This window comes from Chelonoidis abingdonii, chromosome 8 (genome assembly GCF_003597395.2).
Source record: "Chelonoidis abingdonii isolate Lonesome George chromosome 8, CheloAbing_2.0, whole genome shotgun sequence".
Lineage (NCBI taxonomy): Eukaryota > Metazoa > Chordata > Testudines > Testudinidae > Chelonoidis > Chelonoidis abingdonii.
In genome coordinates, this window is record NC_133776.1 from 53,402,244 (window position 1) to 53,423,962 (window position 21,719).

At 49.0% G+C, this 21,719-nt stretch overlaps 1 protein-coding gene across 1 annotated transcript; it reads left to right on the top strand.

Moving 5' to 3' along the window:
• The first annotated feature begins 1,918 nt into the window (after positions 1-1,918).
• Positions 1,919-4,304, top strand: LOC116820163 (protein MROH8-like). The gene is made up of 4 exons (XM_075068988.1): positions 1,919-2,096; positions 2,330-2,424; positions 3,859-4,011; positions 4,224-4,304. Exons 1-4 carry the CDS (start codon positions 1,982-1,984, stop codon positions 4,302-4,304), a joined length of 444 nt encoding a protein of 147 aa, XP_074925089.1. The 5' UTR covers positions 1,919-1,981.
• The last annotated feature ends 17,415 nt before the right edge of the window (positions 4,305-21,719 follow it).

Sequence of the window (21,719 nt, forward strand, 5' to 3'; positions counted from 1 at the left end):
CACTGAGGTGCAGGAGATCTCTCTGCTGGAAGCAATATAGGGTCGCCTATCATCTCAGTGCGCTGCACAGCAGAGTTGGCCCTGCTCACCCACATTAGAGATCTATTTTCAGCCCATCAAGGCCCCTGCGATAAATTGCCCTCCAGAAAGAGCCATTGGAGGCTTTGGTCCCTAAGCATCTATCACCTTTTAATAAAGGGGCTTTCCTGAGCCATGGGACCTTAAAAGCCTCCTGGGGAATGAACTGCCTTGGCTACAGCAGCTCTCTTACCCTCCCTTTGGGGCACTAGACGGTTAGGCCATTCTATCTCCAGGACTTGGAGGCTGGCTCTGGGCAATCTGCTAAAGCCTCGTGTCCTGTTGGTTTTAGGTCTTTGGAAAATTCTTCTCTGAGGGACAGAGAAAATACTTCCTCCAGACAGCAATTCTGGCAATCTATGACCCCCTGCTGCATGTCAGCCCACATGGGCTGCTCTTCACATACTCCATCCTAGGAGAAGCTCAGCAGCTGATGGGGAACAAGGTAAGCAGCAGAATTAGATTCAGGAGACTGGGGCAGGTCCCAGGCCTCATTCCCATCCTATCACCATTCGCTGGCCTGGGAGCAAGGAGCCTAGTGGGGACTTCTGGACTTCATGGACTTCAGTTCTTAGGATGTGATGCTCTGCTATCATTCCTGGAAAGGGTAAGAGAGTCCCCTAAGTGCCCTCTGTGAACCTTTCCTGCCCCACACAGCTGCACCCATTTCCCCATGGCCTAGAGTCCATGTCACCCGAGCCACTCCCCAGAACTGCTCCCATCACTGGCAGCCTGTGAGGCCAAGGACTGTCGTGTGATGGCGACTGGCCAGGCAGTTCTGAGGCACATGAGTGGAGGAAGTTTGTCCTGCTGCTGGCAGGGCTGTACCTGCTCTAGAGAGAAGGGGAGGATTCAGTCAGCAGGGGCTGCTGACCTGCCCCGTTCACCAGGACTGCCATCCTGTGGCTTCAGCATTTGTCACTGGGGTGACTTGGGGAAAGGTCTCAACCTCCCCCCATCCCACTTCACTGCTGCCAGAATCCCTCCTGTCCCCCTCTCTGCCCTACCTGGATGGGGATGGAGGTAGGGGTGGAGGAGAGGGTTCTACAAACTTGAGCGGTGTCCCCAGGTGGGTTGGAGGTGGAAGAGTTGTCAAGGGCACTGAGGGGGCGGTGGCAGGAGCTAACCCTAGAAGGAGGGTGGTTGGCACTGGAGGTCACTACAGAGGACAACAGGGCTTCATCCTGGGGGTCAGGAGGGTAAATCCACCACTCAGACATGAGCAGCTGCTGGGTGGAAATGGTGCTGGTTCTAGGTACCCTGAATCCTCCCAGATTCCTGGGCAGTGTCTCAGTCTCTGACATGTTCTCGTTCACCTGGAGGATGTCACAGCCAAGGTGATGTGCCAGCTCCGCATCATCTGGCACTTGCACCAGGTGCCCGAGGTGCTGCAAGGGCTGCGCCTCTTCTGATGCCCTTAAAGATCCCCCTCCTGTGTTCAGCAACTCCCTCTCCCTGCTTCAGGTACTTGTCTGTCTCACTGTAAATGCGGGGCTAGTGGAAGGGCAAATGGAGGCCCCTGTCACTGACAGAAACTCTCTCTGCCTCCAACGGATTGTAGGATACGGCAGGAGCTGTGGGTTCTGAGTGTTCGTCTTGGGGAGGCAGAGTCAGAGCAGGGAATGAGATAGGCTTGAGTCAAGTTCTTCTTGTCCTGGTCAAGTGTTGTCCCTGGGCCTTTAAGGTGACCATGCTACAGCCCCTGCTTGGCATCCCACAGCAGCTCCTGGCTTTTGACAGCAGAGCAAATGAAAGGTCTACAGGCTCCTCTCCCCCAGCATCTCCTGCAGAGGGGCTAAGGGGAAGGAGTCTTCTGGCCCGGGGGGACAGGGAGCTGACAGGAAAATGCTGATGGAGTCTCCTCTCCTCTCCCTTCCATTAGACCTCAGCAGAGTTCCCTAGGATGGGTCATCAGGTGGCACAGCTGGCTCTGTTTGTCAGTGACCCAGACAAGGACATCAGCCGGCAGGCCAGGGAGGGGATTAACCGGCTGTACCAGCTGCTGCTCCAACAGAGGGGTAAGGAACCTGCTGGGACACGGAACCCAATAGGGGACTGAGAGTGACCATAGGTAGCTAGTGGGACCCCAGACAATTTATCTCAGACTGACCCCAGCTGGAGGACAAGTCTCTCTTTGCCTCTGTTCTTCTCCACTCCCCTGTGCAGCCACCAATAGAATTAAAGGACACAGAAACTGCAACCAGAATGATAAGTCTCTCTCTCTCTCTCTCTCTCTCTCTCTTTCTTCCAGGGCTGACCATACACGAGGCAGAAGATCTGTGGTGCCATGACTGGCACCAGGACAGCAGGCTCCTGGGCTATAAGAACACAGCCAGGGTGGGGGAGGTAAGGACACTGTAGCAGGGCATGACACAGCTCAGGGAGTGGGGCTGGCTGAGTCTCTGCAGTGGATGCCTCCTGGAGACAGGAAAAGAGCCCACTCCTTATTCCCAGCTCAGAATTCCTCCTCCAGCACCCAATGGGACAGTCTGGTGCTAAAGGTCCCACATTGGAACCTCGCTAGTTTCCATGATTTGAGTGTCTTACATGGAGCCATTGCTACGTGCCATAAGGAGAATCCCCAGGTGGGTGAGCTAATATAGGATTATAGCTCTGGGTGTGTCTCTGCTCCTTGTCCCCCTGGCTGATCCCCAGGTATCTGAAAGGAGAGCACTGGGTCAGTCAGTCACTATTGCTTGATCAGACCCTTGTTTAATTCCCTGCACCCTGTAGAAGCAGAGAAAGGAGGTGGGGTTTGCCTAATTCCATTGCCAGTCAGGAAGCAGAATGCCCCAACCTGGGAACTGGGTAGGGGACACAATGAGCTCCAGAGTCAATATGGACCCCTTATGTCTCCAGACCCGGCCAGGGAATGACAGAGTATCTGGACCTCAGCCACTGTTCCAAAGACCCACATTTCACTGACCCAAGTTGCGGCTACTTGCTGCACAAGTAGAAAATCAAAGACACCCCCGCCCCACGTCTCACAACTGTGGTGAGAACATCCAAACCTTGGAACACACCATAACATAGTGCCCCCAGATTGGAGTCAAAGGTGAAGTGGGTGATTTCCACAACATCACAGAGGAGACCTTGGAATGGCTCCTGGATCTACAAGCGCATCTACAGAATGCTGCTCTATAGACGCCACATGAGAGAGACTGTGTGAGCTTGTCCTGCCTCCCACAAGCTGAATTGCTGCAGCAGAAGAAAAGTTTCCTAGGAGTGTCTGTGATGGGGACAGGGACATGAGTCTCCTTATCCTTGTCAGGTTGCAGACTGGATTCCCTTTGGAAGAAACCAAGGAGTTGCAGAGGCCTTACCCAGCTACTAGAGAAATCACTAATTTGGGGGGAATAGACCTTTGGTCTCAGCTCCAACCCCCTCCCCCACACGCACACTCCTCTAGCCACTGAGGTGCAGGAGATCTCTCTGCTGGAAGCAATATAGGGTCGCCTATCATCTCAGTGCGCTGCACAGCAGAGTTGGCCCTGCTCACCCACATTAGAGATCTATTTTCAGCCCATCAAGGCCCCTGCGATAAATTGCCCTCCAGAAAGAGCCATTGGAGGCTTTGGTCCCTAAGCATCTATCACCTTTTAATAAAGGGGCTTTCCTGAGCCATGGGACCTTAAAAGCCTCCTGGGGAATGAACTGCCTTGGCTACAGCAGCTCTCTTACCCTCCCTTTGGGGCACTAGACGGTTAGGCCATTCTATCTCCAGGACTTGGAGGCTGGCTCTGGGCAATCTGCTAAAGCCTCGTGTCCTGTTTGTTTTAGGTCTTTGGAAAATTCTTCTCTGAGGGACAGAGAAAATACTTCCTCCAGACAGCAATTCTGGCAATCTATGACCCCCTGCTGCATGTCAGCCCACATGGGCTGCTCTTCACATACTCCATCCTAGGAGAAGCTCAGCAGCTGATGGGGTACAAGGTAAGCAGCAGAATTAGATTCAGGAGACTGGGGCAGGTCCCAGGCCTCATTCCCATCCTATCACCATTCGCTGGCCTGGGAGCAAGGAGCCTAGTGGGGACTTCTGGACTTCATGGACTTCAGTTCTTAGGATGTGATGCTCTGCTATCATTCCTGGAAAGGGTAAGAGAGTCCCCTAAGTGCCCTCTGTGAACCTTTCCTGCCCCACACAGCTGCACCCATTTCCCCATGGCCTAGAGTCCATGTCACCCGAGCCACTCCCCAGAACTGCTCCCATCACTGGCAGCCTGTGAGGCCAAGGACTGTCGTGTGATGGCGACTGGCCAGGCAGTTCTGAGGCACATGAGTGGAGGAAGTTTGTCCTGCTGCTGGCAGGGCTGTACCTGCTCTAGAGAGAAGGGGAGGATTCAGTCAGCAGGGGCTGCTGACCTGCCCCGTTCACCAGGACTGCCATCCTGTGGCTTCAGCATTTGTCACTGGGGTGACTTGGGGAAAGGTCTCAACCTCCCCCCATCCCACTTCACTGCTGCCAGAATCCCTCCTGTCCCCCTCTCTGCCCTACCTGGATGGGGATGGAGGTAGGGGTGGAGGAGAGGGTTCTACAAACTTGAGCAGTGATCCCAGGTGGGTTGGAGGTGGAACAGTTGTCAGGGGCACTGAGGGGGAGGTGGCAGGAGCTAACCCTAGAAGGAGGGTGTTTGGCACTGGAGGTCACTACAGAGGACAACAGGGCTTCATCCTGGGGATCAGGAGGGTGAATCCACCACTCAGACATGAGCAGCTGCTGGGTGGAAATGGTACTGGTTCCAGGTGCCCTTAATCCTCCCAGATTCCTGGGCAGTGTCTCAGTCTCTGACATGTTCTCGTTCCCCTACAGCTGGAGGATGTCACAGCCAAGGTGATGTGCCAGCTCCGCATCATCCGGAACCTCGCACCAGGTGCCCAAGTTGCTGCAAGGACTGCGCCTCATCTGATGCCCTTAAAGGTTCCCCTCCCGTGTTCAGCAACTCTCGCTCCGTGCTGCAGGTACTTGTCTGTCTCACTGTAAATGCGGGGCTAGTGGAAGGGGAAATGGAGACCCCTGTCACTGACAGAAACTCTCTCTGCTCTCTGTGGACCAGGATCCTTCCCTCTGACCCCAAACTTCCTTCTTTTGGGGCATGAGCTCTTCCCCTCACTCCCATATCCCTCCCCTCATTCCTTGCTCTGACCCCCATCCCATTTCCCATGGTCCCAGGCAGAGATCTCCCTGCCCCATATGGTGCAGAAGGACCTTTGTGTCAGGGCTACAGACTGTCTGCCCAACTGAAGCTCAGGAAGCTCCACATTTGAGGAGATGAGGATGAGACAGAGGCTCAGGGCCTGCTTCACCTCCTGCCCTTTATTCTTCCTTTGGCCCTTCTATGGGCTCTCCAAGGGTAACATGAATAGGAACCTCCTCCCCACCTGTCTTCTAGGCCCTGGGGTGTGTGACAGCCTCCCAGATGGGTGCAGTCAGAAGCTGAGCCACCTCAGAGAGCAATGGGGACAGGTCACCTTGTCCTATGAAACCAAGCAGTGCTAGTTCTCAAAGAGGCTGAGAGGGAAGACCTCCATCCCTCATGGAGGTAAGAGCCATTTACTTCTTTGGGTATATGGGTCTCCTGGGGGAGAAATGGGATCCCTGCTGCATAGCCTGGTTGGGAGCTTCCCCCATCCCTGGGACAGAGACGTCTCCATCAATGTGCCACTTTTGTTTTTTTCTTAGCAAGAGGCTCCTCAGAGATGTCCTCAAACCTGTTCTCCTGGGAGAAGTTCTAGGAGGAGGCTCCTGTCCCTCAGTCTCCAACTCCATCATGCAGTCTCATTCCCATAACATCTCCGCTCTCCAGCTCCACTTTCTGCAGCGGGACAAACGAACCTTCAGCTCCTGGAGACCTGACTCTGACCTCCTTCTGATCAGCAATGGGGTTTCACCATCCCCTCAACAAACCTGTCAGCCTCTGAATGATGAACGTCAGAGTTATCAGAACCAGCAAAACTCCAACTGCAGCCAGTCGAGCCTTTGTAAACTTAGCCCCTCTGGAAACCAGGTCTGAACTGGAGAGGTCTGAACTCATGGACTCCTAGACTTTAAGGTCAGAAGGGACCATTATGATCATCTAGTCTGACCTCCTGCACAATACAGGCCACAGAATCTCACCCATTCTTGTAATAAACCCCTAACCTATGTCTAAACTATTGAAGTTCTCAAATAATGGTTTAAAGACTTTAAGGTGCAGAGAATCCTCCAGCAAGTGAGCAGTGCCCTATACTGCAGAGGAAGGTGAAAAACCCCCAGGGACTCTGCCAATCTGCCCTGGAGGAAAATTTCTTCCTGAGCCCTGAGCATGTGGGCAAGACTCACCTCAACCCAATAAGAGCAGGACTGGGCAGTGCAGGTCTGCAACAGGGAAAGGAGAATGCTTTCCCGTGGGCTGCAGAGCCTGGGGCTTAGCCAAACTGATTACAGAATGAGTCCTACCTCAGAGGTACCATGTATTGGACCCAAAAGAACCAGACTTCAGCGGCGATAAAGCCTAGCTGGGCTATGACCTGGAATGAGAACAAGGTAGGAAGTTGAAAGCAGTAAGGAAAACCTAGAAAGGAACTTGAGAAGAGAGGTAGGATGTGCCCAGGGAAACCTGCAGCAAAAAGAAAAGAGCAGACCTAGCTGTTGAGTACAGAGCCCTGGGCTGCTACCAGTGTCAGGGTGGGACCGGGTTCCTCTACTGGCCCCAAAGAAGGGGGCATACACGCACCCAGAGAGAGTTACCAAGCCCAGCAAGGGAGCTGCAGGCTGAGCCAGAGCCCCAGCAAGAGCAGAAGAACTCTTTTCTCTGGGAAGACCTCTTTGGACTTTCAGCGTGTGACAAGCTGAGCGCCAGAAGCATGGACTAAAGGTGGTGAGCCAGCAAGAGTGCCAAATTACCAGGCAGAGAGACTGCCATGGTGCTGGAATGACCATCGATGGAGGATCAGAGGGCACCTAACAATGAGCAGATTCATGTATTATTTGCATAGTCAGCAGGATTGAATTCCCCCGGTCATCTGAGAGGGCTCATGGAAGTTGTGGTTACTGAAGGAAGTGGGATTTCCCATTTGAGTTCCAGGGACTGGCTAAGCAGCCAAAGCAGGTCTCGCGGTTTCTCCAGCAGTGCCTAGAAACCCAACAGAAGCAGAAGTAAGTGCAGGCAGAGCTACAGATGCAGCTGGTAATCTTGAGGAAGCAGCAGCAATATCTGTGAGAGATCCTGTAAAGGGAAATCAACCTGCTACGCCCATGGACAAAAAGAGAAGACTCGGAGAGCATGCTGCGGCTGTGTTGAGAAGGTTAGCCCAGGAGAGCAGGGCCTGAGAAAGTGTACAAGCATAGCCTAATGCCAAAATGGGAACAAAAGTTCTTTGGTTTTGGTGCAGAGAAGCAGGCCATAGCGAAAGACCCGGCCTGCATAGGAAATTCCTGAGTGGCAAAAGGAGAGGCCAAGGCCCCAAGAAGGTAGAAAGAAAGGAGAAGGTGTCCTCTTGGACAAACACACATGAGGCAGACTAGGTGGAGATGGCAGGGATGGCCATGGACCTTGCAGATCCTCCTCCAACACACCTATTGGTTGCTGCAGGGAGGTGAAGGATAAAATGGTTGGCACAGAGATGAATCAGGCACGAGAGTTGAGCAGTGGTGTGTGCTCAGACACTGATGGAAAACGTTTTGAGGGATGCAGCAGCAGTAGAAAAAAGGCTACAGAAGAAGCTTGTGGCTTCAGAACAAGGCTCTGCATGCAGTTTTTAATGAGAATGAGTGGCTGCAGGAAGAGAAGGATGGTCTCTGAGTTCTGGTGAGTATGAGGCTGTACGAGTGCATAGCCGGTGACAATGATGAGATGGTGAGGGATGAAGATTGGACAAGAGTAGAACTTGCCCCTGGGTTGGGCCGTATTTTAAGGAGGAGGTATTTCACAGGGTGGCTTGACCTGTGGCTACAAAGCCTGGAGCTAGGCCAAATTGATGACCGAGTGAGCCCCACCTGAGAGGAAACAAGGGAAAACAGCAGCAAAAGTACAGAAGCCGACCTAGCTGTTCAGTATATGGCCTTGGGCCAAAACCTGCAGTCCAGGGTAGGACTGAGTTCTCCCATCGTCCCTAAGGAAGGGGAGATAGAAGACCATAGAAACCCAAGAAGGGCAGACCAAGGTGAAATCAGGCTGAGGAAGTGCTCTCCATGAGAGTGGAAGGCCTTGTTTCTGTTCAAGACATTTTTGGACTTTGTTTGGAAGGAGCATGACCCAGGAAGGAGTGGACTAACAGACAGTCACCTGGTTGGAGGGCTGAGTTCCCAGCCAACAAACTGCAAGAATGACTATCAACAGGGTCGCTAGCCCGGCTAGAAAGCTGTGACATGAGGCCTGGCCAGGATTTAGCAGTGAGTGAACTCTGGTAGAAACCTGCTTCCATTATGGAAACAGCCTGGTATTGGAGAGTGGGTGGGGAGACCAGGGAGATGGGAGGGGTTACTGAGGCTGGGGTGGGGAAGAAGCTGTGGGGCTGGGATGGGAAGGACATGGCCCAGCTTGTGGGAGGGATCCTGCTGTCTGTGTCTGGAGCACTGTGTAGCCTCTTCTATGGGCAGTTCCCATTGGTCAGTGGGGCCTGAATCTCTCATGCTCCTTTGTTCTCTTTGGGCCTCACAGGAGATGTCTGGTGAACTGCCCATGGACTCTGTCCCCAGCACCACTCTGAAATTATTCGCTCCCTTCAAAGAAACAGGGCACAGCTCAGCCTGTTAGGTATGCTGGAGACTCACACTTCAGTCAAACACACAACTCTGAGGTGCTTTGGGAAGTATTATAAAAAAGAAGAGATTTAAGTGATACTAAGCAAGAGAAAGAGACAAATTTCAAACAGACAAACAAAACAAAACACACTTAGTAGTGACTAAAACTGAATCTTAAGAGTCACAATCTTGGCCTTAGCAGTTTCCAGACTAACATCTCAGCTTTCCTAACAGACCTTATTTGATGTCCCTGTATGGTACAAAATTTCTCTGTCAAATCTGCTGATTTGATTGCTTAGCCTTTCGGTTTCAGAGCCTCTGCCCTCCTTCTGGGATGCCTGGACCCTGATTGTAACATCTCTCTTCCAATCTCTGTCCCAGTCTCTTACACAGATGTACGCTGCAGCCAGCCCAGCTCAGAGAGCCGTGGGGACAGATGATCTCATCCTGTCAAACCGAGCAACATGGGTCCCGCTGAGGCTTAGATGGAAGATTCCATGCATCTCCTGGAGGTAAGAACCATTCACTCTTCTGGGCACTTGGGGCTGTTGCAACAAAGAGGAGGCTCCTGTTACATAGCTTAGTTGTCATCATGACTTTGTTTTTTTATTCTCAGAGGATGTGTCCAGGATCCTGGAGACTGTTTCCTACAGGAGGTTTGAGCGGGGAGAGCTCACTCACTGTCATGACCCATGAGTCATTACGCCGGGTCTGCAGAGCTCATGGGAGCAGTCACACTCCAGCAGGCCACCTGGAAGTCTACTAAAATCTGCTTACCTAGGACTTATGAAGTCCAGACCCAGTCTGAGGCTCCATCCCTGAGGCCTATTGGCAGAATCTCAGAGCAGCTAATTGGCCCCCGAGACCTCCTTAAACCAACAACAGGAACAAGAAGCTGTCTGAACACCCGAGCTCCCCTGTCTTCTGGACCATGTGTTAGCTGTTTCTGCTCCCACTGCCCAGGCTTGATTTCCTGGCACCTGACTCACTGTGACTCATCTGATTTGAGGTTCTGAACACAATTTGGTCTTTTGCTTCTGCTCTTCCAGTATCCTGACCCAGCTGACTCTCAACTCCTGTCTTCTGAGTTTGGACTCTGCCTCTGACCATTATGTCTGGCTGCCCGTGACATGGCCATGACACTGACTTTTCTACGATTCCTCCAATGCCCTTTTCTGCTCTCCAGCTCTGCTGTCCCAGCAAGACACACCAATGCCCCGGCTCCCAGAGTCCTGGTTGCTTCTATTCAAGGGCTCAGGGGTAGGGCTTGTATTGTCCCCTCCCCCACTACAGCTGCTTTTCCGATGGGAATCTCCCTAGCACAGAGGAGAAATCTGCTCTTCTCTTAGAATCAGTCCTGGCAGCAATTCAGGAAGTCATAGAAGGGACGGTCTGTAAGCTCCCTCTGCAATGCCACTGTCAGAGACCATTACTGGTGGGTGCCAAGTGACTGCGCAGGCAACACCTTGAGAGACTCCTAGAGGCAGGGTAGTCGTGTTTCACCTTGACCTCTGAAAGTCATGCAAAGAGTGTAGCATTGAAGAGACTCTTCTGCTGTAACAAAGGGTTTCTGTTCTCCTACATAGTCAGACAGTGAGGCCAGTTTTCAGGATGTGAAAGAGCTTGGGGTGATGAGTTGGAGGATTCACCATATAGGTAGCAGCAGCTGCAGATCCTGGAGTCCCTATGGTAGGGTTACCATGCATCCAGATTCTCCGGAACATGTCTGGCTTTTTGGTTTTTAAATAGCCATATGGGAGGAATTTGTAAAAATCTAAAAAGGTCCAGGATTTGCCTGCCAATGCAGAGCACAACTCAGCTGACATGGCGGCCGAGCTGGATTCAGCTGCTCGTATTCGGGCCTCCAGCAGCCAGAGCTCCTCCTCTGCTTCCCTCCCCCCACCCCGCAGCCTCAGAGCGCTGGCCCGGTAGTGGTCTGGGGGGAAGGGGCTGCGCGCTCCGTGGGGGAGTGCAGCACTGTGTCTGGCTCCACACACCAGACACACTGCTCTGAGCAGCATGGTAAGGGGGCCGGGAGGTTTGAGAAGGGGCACGGGGTTCCAAGGGACAGTCATGGGACAGGGAGCAGGGGGGATTGGATGGGTCAGGGGTTCTGGGGTAGCCTGTCAGGGGGCGGGGGTGTGAAAAGGGGTCGGGGCAGTCGAGGGACAGGGAGCAGGTGGGTTAAGATGGGTTGAGAGTTCTGGGAGGCAGTCAGGGGACGGGGAGCATTTGGATAGGTGTGGGAGATCCAGGGGTCTGTAGGGGGTGGAGTTCTAGGGGGGTAGTTAGGGTGGGGGGGTGTAAGAAGGGGGACAAGGAGAAAGGAAGCTTAGATGGGGGTGGGGTCCCAGGGGGCAGTTAGGAGCAGAGGTCCCGGGAGGAGGCAATCAGGGGACAAGGAGCAGTGGGGGGTTGGATGGGTTGGAGGTTCTGTGGGGGGCAGTCAGAGGGAGGGAAGTGGGAGGGTGTGGATAGGGGGCTACCACTCCCCGAACATGGAGAGTCCTCTTTTTTGAAAGTTCAGATATGGTAAACCTACCCTATGGGCCAAGCCTCCACTCCTGACAGTTCAGGCTATCCTCCTCCTGGCTCCTTGGCCTGCCTGCCGAGACAGAGGACTCAGGTATTTCCATCAGGCTGCTCGGCTGCAAATGCAGCCATCCAAAGAAGTGAAGAATGGAAGTGAAAGAGCAAAGCTGGACCATCCGCTGAGCTCCTGCAATCAAGTGAGCAGAGCCTGAGAGAGAAGAGGGAAAGCTCAAAGGTGGCTGGTGGCTGTAGGGAGCCAGGGGAAGAGAAATAAATAGCGAATGATGAATCCTACGGGCTTTGTCTTGTGTGACGAAGGGTTTCAAATGGGTCTATTTACAATCACATTAAATTTTAAAATAGCTGGGTATGACTGAAGGGCAGGTCTATAAAGGTAAGAGGTCACTCACTTTAGGAGCTTCAAGTCTCAGATTCTGTCACTATTGCCTGCTTTGACCACTTGATCTCACCCAACACATCCCTCAGGTGGGAGGAGTGGGGAGCTCTTTTCTTCTTTTTCTGGATTAGCCGCCAGAATAGGGACAGGATACATGTGGCCAAGGAATAGGGACAGGATACATGTGGCCAAGGAACTAGAGAGGCATGGGGGTCACTTGCAGAGTTGCCTGTTAATGCAGCTTTTATGGGGGAGCACGGTAGGGTACTGTGCTCTCGGGCATCATTTCAAATTTTGGTAGTGGCGGGGAGGGTAATTTAACCATGATTCCAGGGGCTATTTAGGCACCTGGAAACTCTAGTGTTTTGGCAGATAACTTAGCAGTTAGCTGACAGGAGCCCTGTGTCTAATTCCTTTATAAAAGAAAGAAAATTAAATAAATATTAGACCCACTGAGCTCTAATACGTGGTCTGACATCTTGTGCAAAATCACTTTAGGGACACTGGTTAAAATGTTAATGTCTATTCTTATTTTGTTACTAACTCTATAGAAAGAGAGAGACCCTGCCAGGACTCCTGGGTTCTACCCCAGCTCTAGGAGGGGAATGGGGTCTGGTGGGTTACAGTGGGGGGCAGATACAACTCGGTTAAATATAAGAACATCAGAATGGCCACAGTGGGTCAGCTCAATGGTCCATATAGTCCAGTATCCTGTCTTCAAACAGTACCAATAAGTCTCTGTTTCCTGGCCTGGGAGTTGAGGCTTCATTAAGGGAGGGAGTTTCCCCCTGGGGTTTAAAGCTGGTACCTGCCTCTTCTGATCCCTCCTCACCAAAAGCTTCTGAAGCCTTCGTTGCTGTGTCTCTTCCACTGGGGATGGAGCAACCCAAGCAGCAGGGCCAGTGCAAGGATATTTTGCACCCTAGGCAAACCTTCCACTTTGCTCCCCCACCCTGTAACATCGGTTCATTGAGCGGAAAATCCCAACAAGCCTTTATAAACTCCAGGGGCCAGCCTGCCCAAAGGCCTGCAGTGCCCAGACCAGGTTCCTCCCTTCTTTATAAAAGCCATGCCCCTGCCCCTCCTGCCCAGGCTATGGCCCAGTGCCCCCCCTCCTGGGGGCTCCTGCAGCAGATGCATGCGGGCAGAGACCCTCATGTGCCCCCCTAGCTCCCCCATTGCCACACTTGGGTTCTGCCGCTCATGTGAGCCACTGCCACTGCTGCCCTTCCTGGAGCAGGCTCAGGGCCCCGCGCCCCAGAGGCAGCTCACATGCCCGGGAGCTGCAGACCCCAAGTGCAGCAAGTGGGGTGCTAGGGGATGCATGGGGTCTGGCGCCCGCATGCACCTGCTGCAGCCTGCAGGAACCCCCTGGGGGGCGCCAGGCCACAGCCTGGGCAGGAGAGGCGGGAGGCGTGGCTGCTCCCCACTAGCAGTGCCACCGCCTTTGCAGGCTCCTGCCCCCCTGCTTTGCACCGGATCCTCCATGGCTGGGGCTCGTTGCCCCCGCGAGCCATTGCTCTGGCTCTCTGGAGCCTCTGGAAGGCGGCTCCCGGCAGCACTTTTTAGCATCCCCAGGGCCGTCCTTAGGATTTATGGGCCCTATGCAGTATTATTAAACTGGTGCCCCTATGTTCCATGGCAGTCTGAGCTTGCAGCCGGGGGTGGGGAGGGGCGGGGGCAGGTGGAAGGACAAGGCAGAAAGAATAACAAGATGCCCTGCCCACCTCACAATGGCAGAGAGTCACCGTTCACTGCACAGACCCCTGTACCCTCTCCCTCATGCAGAATGGACGTGCAGAAGGTACCTAATTAAAAGCACTAATTCTGAGAATAAAAAATGTCAGTCACAGGTTTTTTGATATGCCCTGAAGTTTGTCAGACATTTATTTGCAAAAACTTTGTAGTAAGGGTGAGTCAGCTGTCTTGCTGAATACAACATTAAATATTATGGAATACATGATGCAGCTCTTCTCTGTTTTACATTTTCTTAATCAGTAATTCTAAGCTTCTTTTATATTTTAAATGTACTCTTAAGCCTTCAGAAAGTAATCATTCCAGATTACTACATATTTAACTCACTGAAACAGACATTATTGTAAATTAATCAGTCACAGAGGTTTAGCGTGTTCATAACAATGTTCATTGTTTTTAGAAAAAGGGAACACTAATTTACTGTGTGTGATCTCCATAACAATACACATGTTTATGAAATTCCACCTACTTTAAAAAACATTTCCAAAGATTTTAGCATAACAAATGATTTTATATCTTACTAAGGTACTGATTTTGCTTAAAACTAGTTCATCAGATAGTCAGAAGTAAAGGAAGGGAAACTCTTTGTCCAGCTATCTGGAAGCAAAGGGCTGTTGTCTCTTTAAGGGCTCTCTTGGTGGGGGATGGTGAAGGAAGAAAAGGATGGACAGAAAGGACAGGAAGACTTTGGAAATAACTTTTTTTACTATAGTAATTAAAAATTGTGTTTTATTTAAGGGTGGTCTTTTGAACAATTTATTTAAAAAACCCATATGTCTGAAGATCTAAACATCCAAAAATCTATGCAAGGATATAACTTAAATATAGATCAAATAGAACCACTCAATCCCTACTCCCACAGTGGCAGGGTTTGTAGCATGGCCTCTCCAGTCCCCAGCACATGTCCCCATCACTTGAACTTCAGAAGAAATTGCCATTGTTTCTGAGGCCAAACACCAGAGTGGGACTTGACACACACTGTGCCAGCAGGTCCACAAATGCTTACTAGACAGATTAGAGTATTAGAGATCAGAACTCTTGTGCTCTCCTCCTGGCTCCATTGTGCAGTAGTAGCGCCCTCACACTTTGTCATGGCCCCTTTGTGCAGTGTCACGCAAGAGCCACCTTTCTAGTCCCTTTTCGCATTTGTACAAGGATCAGGCATCTTCTGACCCTAAGGGACTTATCCAAGACCCCACACAAGTCAGTGGCAGAACAACGATTAGAACTTGGGGTGCTTGTGTCTCCCCCTCGCATATTCATTCCCATATGCCATGCTGCCTCCGTGGATTCAATAGGCTGGGTTGAGTTACATTGAAGCATCCTGCTGGTGACCAACACCCAGCATGTTAGGTTGGTGTCACAGCTGCCTATTTCTATTTACATATTTATTCCAAACACACCCCACATGTGGTGAACCCTTCCCCCAAGCCGTGAAAGGCCAGCACAGGCAAACAGAGGCAACTGTATTTGTTCTGTAGTTTTAGTCTCTGTTTTGAGCTGTGTGGTATCAGGGAAACTTCCCGTGATTCATGAACCTCCTCTCTGCGGTGACTGATACCAAAAGTAATCACAGCCAAGATACGCGAGAGGTGGTGCATGTCATCACGGTTCGTGGCAAGCAGGTGTTTGGGCCTGATCCAGGGCCCAGTGAAGAGACTGGGAAGCTACCCATTTGGCCCAGGCCCTTCATGCAGAGCTTAGGGGATCTGGCTCTTCCCACGTGCCTGGAGGAACCTGAGTTATGGTGAAGGCCTAGTAGTTCAGCTTCTCCTCCCCTCCCCAAACACATACACACACTCCACAGAGTAGGTGCTAAGGCGTGTGGAACAGCGCAGGCCAAGCTATTGTTCTAAAGCAACTGATTGGACCTTATTTTGTAAAACCAGCTCTGTCTTTATAAGGAGATAATGCTATGCCCGGAACCAAGCCTCTATCACAGACGTTGTGGTCGAAAATCGACAGCCTGGCATTGGAAGCAATGCAGAGGCTGGAGCAGTAGGATGCAGTGATGCTGCTAGAAACTGGGTCTACACTCAGAAGTTAAGTCGACCAATCTATGCTGCTCAGGGTGTGAAAAATCCACATCCCCAAGCAATACAGTTAAGCCGACCCAGCCCATGGTGTGGACACTGCTAGGTTGATGGGAGAATTTGTCCATTGATCCCGCGACTGGTGCTCAAGGAAATGGAGAACCCCTCCCATCACTTTAGTGAGTGTCTACACAGAAGCACTACAGCTGCTGTGCCGCTATGGGATTTTAATCATTGACAATCCCATCTTCTCTAATGGGAGGCAGGAAAAACTCCCTTGTATGCCTAATAATTAGCTGTGCTGTTAATTAACAATTAGTTGTGTGGCCACGGCAGTGCCTCATTAGCAGACCTGGACAAAGGGGGGACTGCAATAGTAGCCAGTGCCTGTGCAAGGATGTGGAGTTGTCCTCCCTAGTTTCAGGGGTGGCTCTATGATTTTTGCTGCCCCAAGCATGGCAGTCAGACAGCCTTTGGTGGCGTTTCTGTGGGACGTCCGCCGGACCCGTGGATTCGGCAGTGGCTCTGTGGGTGATCTGCCAGTCCCGCGTCTTCGACATACCTGCCAACAAATTGCCGCTGAATCCGCAGAACCGGCAGACCTCCTACAGAAACGCTGCCGAAGGCTGCCTGACTGCTGCCCTCACGGCAACTAGCAAGCTTCCCCCCGTGGTTTGAAGCCCCAGGCACACGCCTGCTGCACTGGTGCCTGGAGCCCCCCCTGCCTAGTTTGAATGAATCCAGACAAACGACCCATACAGGGGACCTTCCCAGGACTTAGCATTGAGGGCAGTAGATGAGAAGGCAGAGTTTGGGTTTGCCTTACTGCCTTCCCACTGAAATACTCAATTCTATCCATGCACAGGTCTCATGCTTTCAGACCTAGGCTCCACACACTGCTCATGTCAGCCAAAGTCAAAGGGAAGCAGAGACGCTCTGACTGTGAGACAAAGGAAAGCACCACAGAGCTGGGAAGGTGCCTTTCCCTCCAGCCTGGATATCCTTCAGGAGCCCGGCAGCCCTTGGGAATATCTGGCCCACCGCCTGTGAAACTGCTGGGCTTTTTGATGCCTTTTCTCTCATTTCTGTTCAATATGTCTCCAAACACAGCTTTCCCGCCTGGCTGGAAAACACTGATCGCCAGTCGTTCCTAGTGGCTGCAGTCACCAGTGCACCTCATTAGTCAGAGTGAAACTACTCTGCAAGGTAAACAGAGAGCAAGGTGTTAACATTGTGAGTAATAAATGGCTCTTGGTACGGATTAAGGAAAATTATCTCCCTGAAACAGATAAAGGGAACAGGGCAAGTCTGTGAAGCACAGGCTGGACATTTCCTGACTCCATGAGTGACGTGGCCAGCGGCTTCAGCTAAAAGTACCTTTGTGCTCGCCAGGCTGCTCAGACAAGATTTATATAGTGCTTTTGCACCTCTAGAGCCCATTCTGCGATCTAGCAGCCGTCATGTCTGTGACAATATGCCAGTCCCTGGGCTTTGTGGTGTCAGCTTTAGGGGTAGGTGGAATCATAGCAGCAACAGGCATGGACATGTGGAGCACTCAAGACCTTTACAACAATCCAGTGACAGCTGTGTATAACTACCAAGGCCTGTGGCGCACCTGTGTTAGGGAGAGTTCAGGTTTCACCGAATGCCGCTCTTACTTCACCATCCTTGGGCTGCCAGGTAGGGGCCTGCTGGTCGTATAATGTCACTGGGGGCAGAGGTGGGGGTCGGGAGGGTTCTAGATCAAAAAGGCCTGGGTCTGCCATCTGTTTTCTCTTTCCCCTACCATTTACCCTGATTTCTGTAGTAGCTGAAGCCTAAGTCTTCCAGAGTGATTTTGGGTGTCCAAATTGAGGCATGTTTAAAAGGTCTTCTGTTCAGAGGGTGAGTGCTCAGCACTTTCTGAATTTCAGATCCCATTAAGATGCCTCAGTCTGAGTATCCAAAAAGCACTAGTCACGTTTGATAATTAAAGGCCTTCAGTTCTTGGCTTTCTTGAAATATTAAGGCTCCATTTTTAATGAACACCCTGAAGTGGGTGTAGATGGAAGAGATGGAAAGGGGGAGACAAGGTGGTCAGAAATAACACAAATTACCATTTGCAAATGTCCTACCATGACTCTTTCAGTGTTTGTCCTCCATTGGGGCTTTCTCCTTTTCCAGAGTTCCCATGACACCAGGACATATTGGGGTGAAAAGAAATACATTCTTTTTTTTACGCTGTCTTTTCACAAAATGTGTTTGCTGTGCTAGGAGATTTCCTATTTCTGCTCAGAATGGATCACAGTTGACCAAGTAATGAAAACAAATGATTTGTGAATGCTGTATTTTAAGAACATTTTCAAAAATGATCAGCTAATGCTCACAGAGAAGAGCTTTCCCAAGATTACGTTTTGTAGAACCAATTCCCTCATAGAACCCTTTTAAACATGGACTATCCATTCTACATGAAAAGAGTCAATAATTCTATCCTGTCCGTGCAGAATTCCCCAACTCGTTTGGCAGCACTGAAAAATGTGTGTTATCTTACAGCCCAGCCTGGACGCTTGTGGGGATTGAGAGGATGCATCCATAGTTGTGAAGAGTTTGCTATATTGTACATTGACATTATTGCTGTGTATAAAAGTTAGATGACTTTCCTGCAAAAATTGAACATCATGGAGAATGATAAACAAATTATTATTGTCTCAAAACTCAGCTCCAAGCAGAAAAGTTTAGTTCATATTGCATGTTCAGTGCCAGGTGAGGCAGATATGAGGGCATAGCTCTTGTAAATGAGAATAAAAGCTGAGCTTCTCAATTGCCACTCGCTGTACTAAAAATTCATCTCATTGTGTTTTTCTTTATGTGGCCTGGCAACAAATGGGACTGGACTGGGACCACATCCGTTTATTAGAAATCATTCCAAAGTCATGTAGTTTAGCACAGAGTGTCTATATGTGCAGGACACAGCCTCCTTTGCCAGACCACTGGGGCTCTGCTCTTCCGTCAGCACAAAGAGAAAAGGAAATATCGCTCTTGTACCATTATGCACATATCATCTCTAGATTTTGATGAGATAAAAGTGGAGAGAAGAAACCAATTATATCACCAGATCATTGCATAACTTTAAAAAAAATCAACATTTTCAGAACACACAGAAACGAGCATTATTCATGAAAGTGTAGAGAATCACATCTTGGGGTTGTGCGTTCATTCTATAAGTACATACTTTAAACAATTACAGCATGAGGAACATATACGGAGTCTGTTGTGCACCCTTACCTGTGTTTCCAAGTCAAATGTCTTTAGAGCCACATTTTCAAACTAACCTCTTTAGCAACCAGACACTGCAGTCTTTACTGAGTCCTTAGGCAATTGCCTGAAGAAGAGTTGAATGATTTGGTCCTTAATTTGTCCCATAATTTTCTTTGTGAAATATTTTGCATGTTTGGATGCCTCACATTTGCTCGTGCAAAACCCCACAGGTGTGCATTTATAGTGTCCCTTTGAAAATGTGCTGCCCTCCCCACAAAAAGTACAAATTCTGCCTGCAAATACAACTCCCAAGGAAGACTGCAGAGCAGTACAGCTGTAACCAAGGGCAGAATTTGGCCCTAAAAGTGACATGTTAATCCAACTGAATGTTTAAAGTGCACCATTTACCATACAATCAGCAAAGTAGGGCAGATCTGAGATGCAGTAGGCTGGTATTATGTTTTAACACAACTTCAATCCACTAACACATTATTAAAAAATAATTATATTGAAATCAGTGAGATCCATAATGAATGGAGACAGGAGAACACAAAAACTCTAACATTAAATATTGGTAGGTTCTAGAGTTCTCAACCTTTAAAAAGCTTGTGATTAGTGATATAGAGAGAAGGATGAAGAGTTATACGAAACTACCAATTTTCATTTTGCAATTCTTCATCTGTGAAAACTGCTTTTAACTTTGGAATATATGAGTGAAATTTTCAAGATAAGACTGAAAACATTGTTTGTTTGTTTGTTTTGTTTGCTTGCTTTGCTGTACTGAGGATTATTTTTATGCAGTTCTTGAAGAGACAGTGCATCTTTCCTATACAAAGAAAGCTGCAAAAAGCCATTTAAAATTGCTTCATCACTTGCCCCAGCACTTTAGGAAAAACTGAAAAGCTTTTGCAATTCCCCACATTTCTCCTGGTTCTCCAGATCTTGGGTTGATACCTGCAAGACAAAGCTATCCCAGTCTGCAAACATAGAGCAATTGTGATCAGACAGACCGTATCCATTCATCAAACACTTGAAGATTTTGGTATTAAAAATCACCAGAAAGGAAAAAATTTCTGGTAGGCCAAAATTAAATCAATCCAAAGATGTTGAGTGGTCTTGTATAGTATTCCACAATGTCTACGGGCTTTTATTTAACTCATCATCTTCAAGTCCTAACAGATTGAATCAGTTAATTACCATATCAGAAGTCTTGGGCACATTGCAAACATTGACAATAGGGACAAATCTCTTGTAAAAATGTGTGTGAAATCCTGGCCTTGGTAAATGGGGCATCAAGGTATCACCCTGTGGTGGGTGTGCATATGCATGTGTATATATATATGGATATTTATGTTCTGTAGTTCTGACTTGCTGGTCACTATGGCAAGCATTATCAGCACTTCCCTATGAAGAGTGATGATCTATTTTTACTAGGGAGACCTTGATTTTCTTAAGGGGGAGGGAAGTGGAAATGACTTTTCTCCCTTATTATATACTGCATGACATTTCAAGTCTCTGGAGACAGTGGAACAAAAACAACCTCGCCATTGCTTCTAGATTGGCTTAATATTTGAGCTTATTTTGCTACACAGAAATAGTTTTGCACACACAATTAGCAAAGGGCAATTGTATTTTAACTAGAAAAAAGGCGTTTAAAAATTAAACAAAACCAATGTATTTTTTAAAAATCTATCTATATTATTTAAGGTGGTCACCCTGGTGCTTGTTTTAACTGTGTAACACCCCGATTTGCATTACAGACATCTTGCTAGCCGTTTCATAATTAATGGTATGTCAGCATTTCCATTATAAACCCCTATTTATTATTCTGACAATGGCAATTTATATTATGAACAATAGTGCTGTAGTGAATAAAAATAGTAAAACTGTAGTGTATCACCCAGGTGACCTGAGTGCACCATTACATTTTTGGTTTCTGTATGTTCCTTTTCACTTCCCAACCCAGAGCATAAGAAAAATAGAGGAACTGTAATTTTCCATCCTTATTATATGTCTCTAATTTATCTGGACATTTACATTTTGAATATATTGAGGAAAAATCAATACAGAAAATATGAAAATGAGAAATAACTTCTGTAGTTTATTGCTCTTACTTCAGCAGTTCAATTATAAACAGTCATTCTGGTGTGAAATTTGTCACTCAAGAACCAAGCTTGTTTATTCTCATTTTGTTTTTGAATATTATTTTTGCTGTTTGGTTTTGTGGACAAAAATACTCTTTTGTGGTCATCTGAGGCACATCATCTGGATTTAAACATACAAATAATAAATAAATGAAGAAATAACCATTACTAATTCTAGACAGAGCTACTAGCGCCGTCTGTAATATATACTGCCAGACATATTCCTTTATACACCCCAGTTTTCAGTTGTTTATAATGCCAAACTTTAAAAATTCAGGATGAAATTTCCAATACTAGGTATCTGTTTCAGGCTGAATTTTTCTGAGAAGTTTCAGCAAAATTGGTTTGTCTGTTTCTGAGAATGGGGGATTAGGGAGAATTAGATTGTTTGGCCCATTAGATTGTTTGGCCCAATTGTTTTGTCAACAAGCTCTAGCTTTTCTGTGATTTGGAGCAGGGTCTTGAAATGTGGCTGGGGCAGGAGGTCACCCTGGTGTCAGGGAGATGCTTTCTGCTGTCCCTGTGAAAATCTGCCCAAATTTGGCCAAGCTATAAGTCTTGAAAAATTTCAGTTCATGCATATTTGCAGTGTTGTTGATGCCATGTTGCTCCCAGCACAGGAGAGAGACAAGGTAGGTGAAATATCTTTTATTGAACTGACTTCTGTTCGTGAAAGAGACCAGTTACCTCTTCCAGACTTGAAGAAGAGCTCTATGAAGCTCGAAGGCTTGTCTCTTCCACCAATAGAAGTTGGTCCAAAATAAAATTCATGCATACTCAGTAGAGATTTGTTAGCATTTGGAGCTAACAAATTCTCCAAA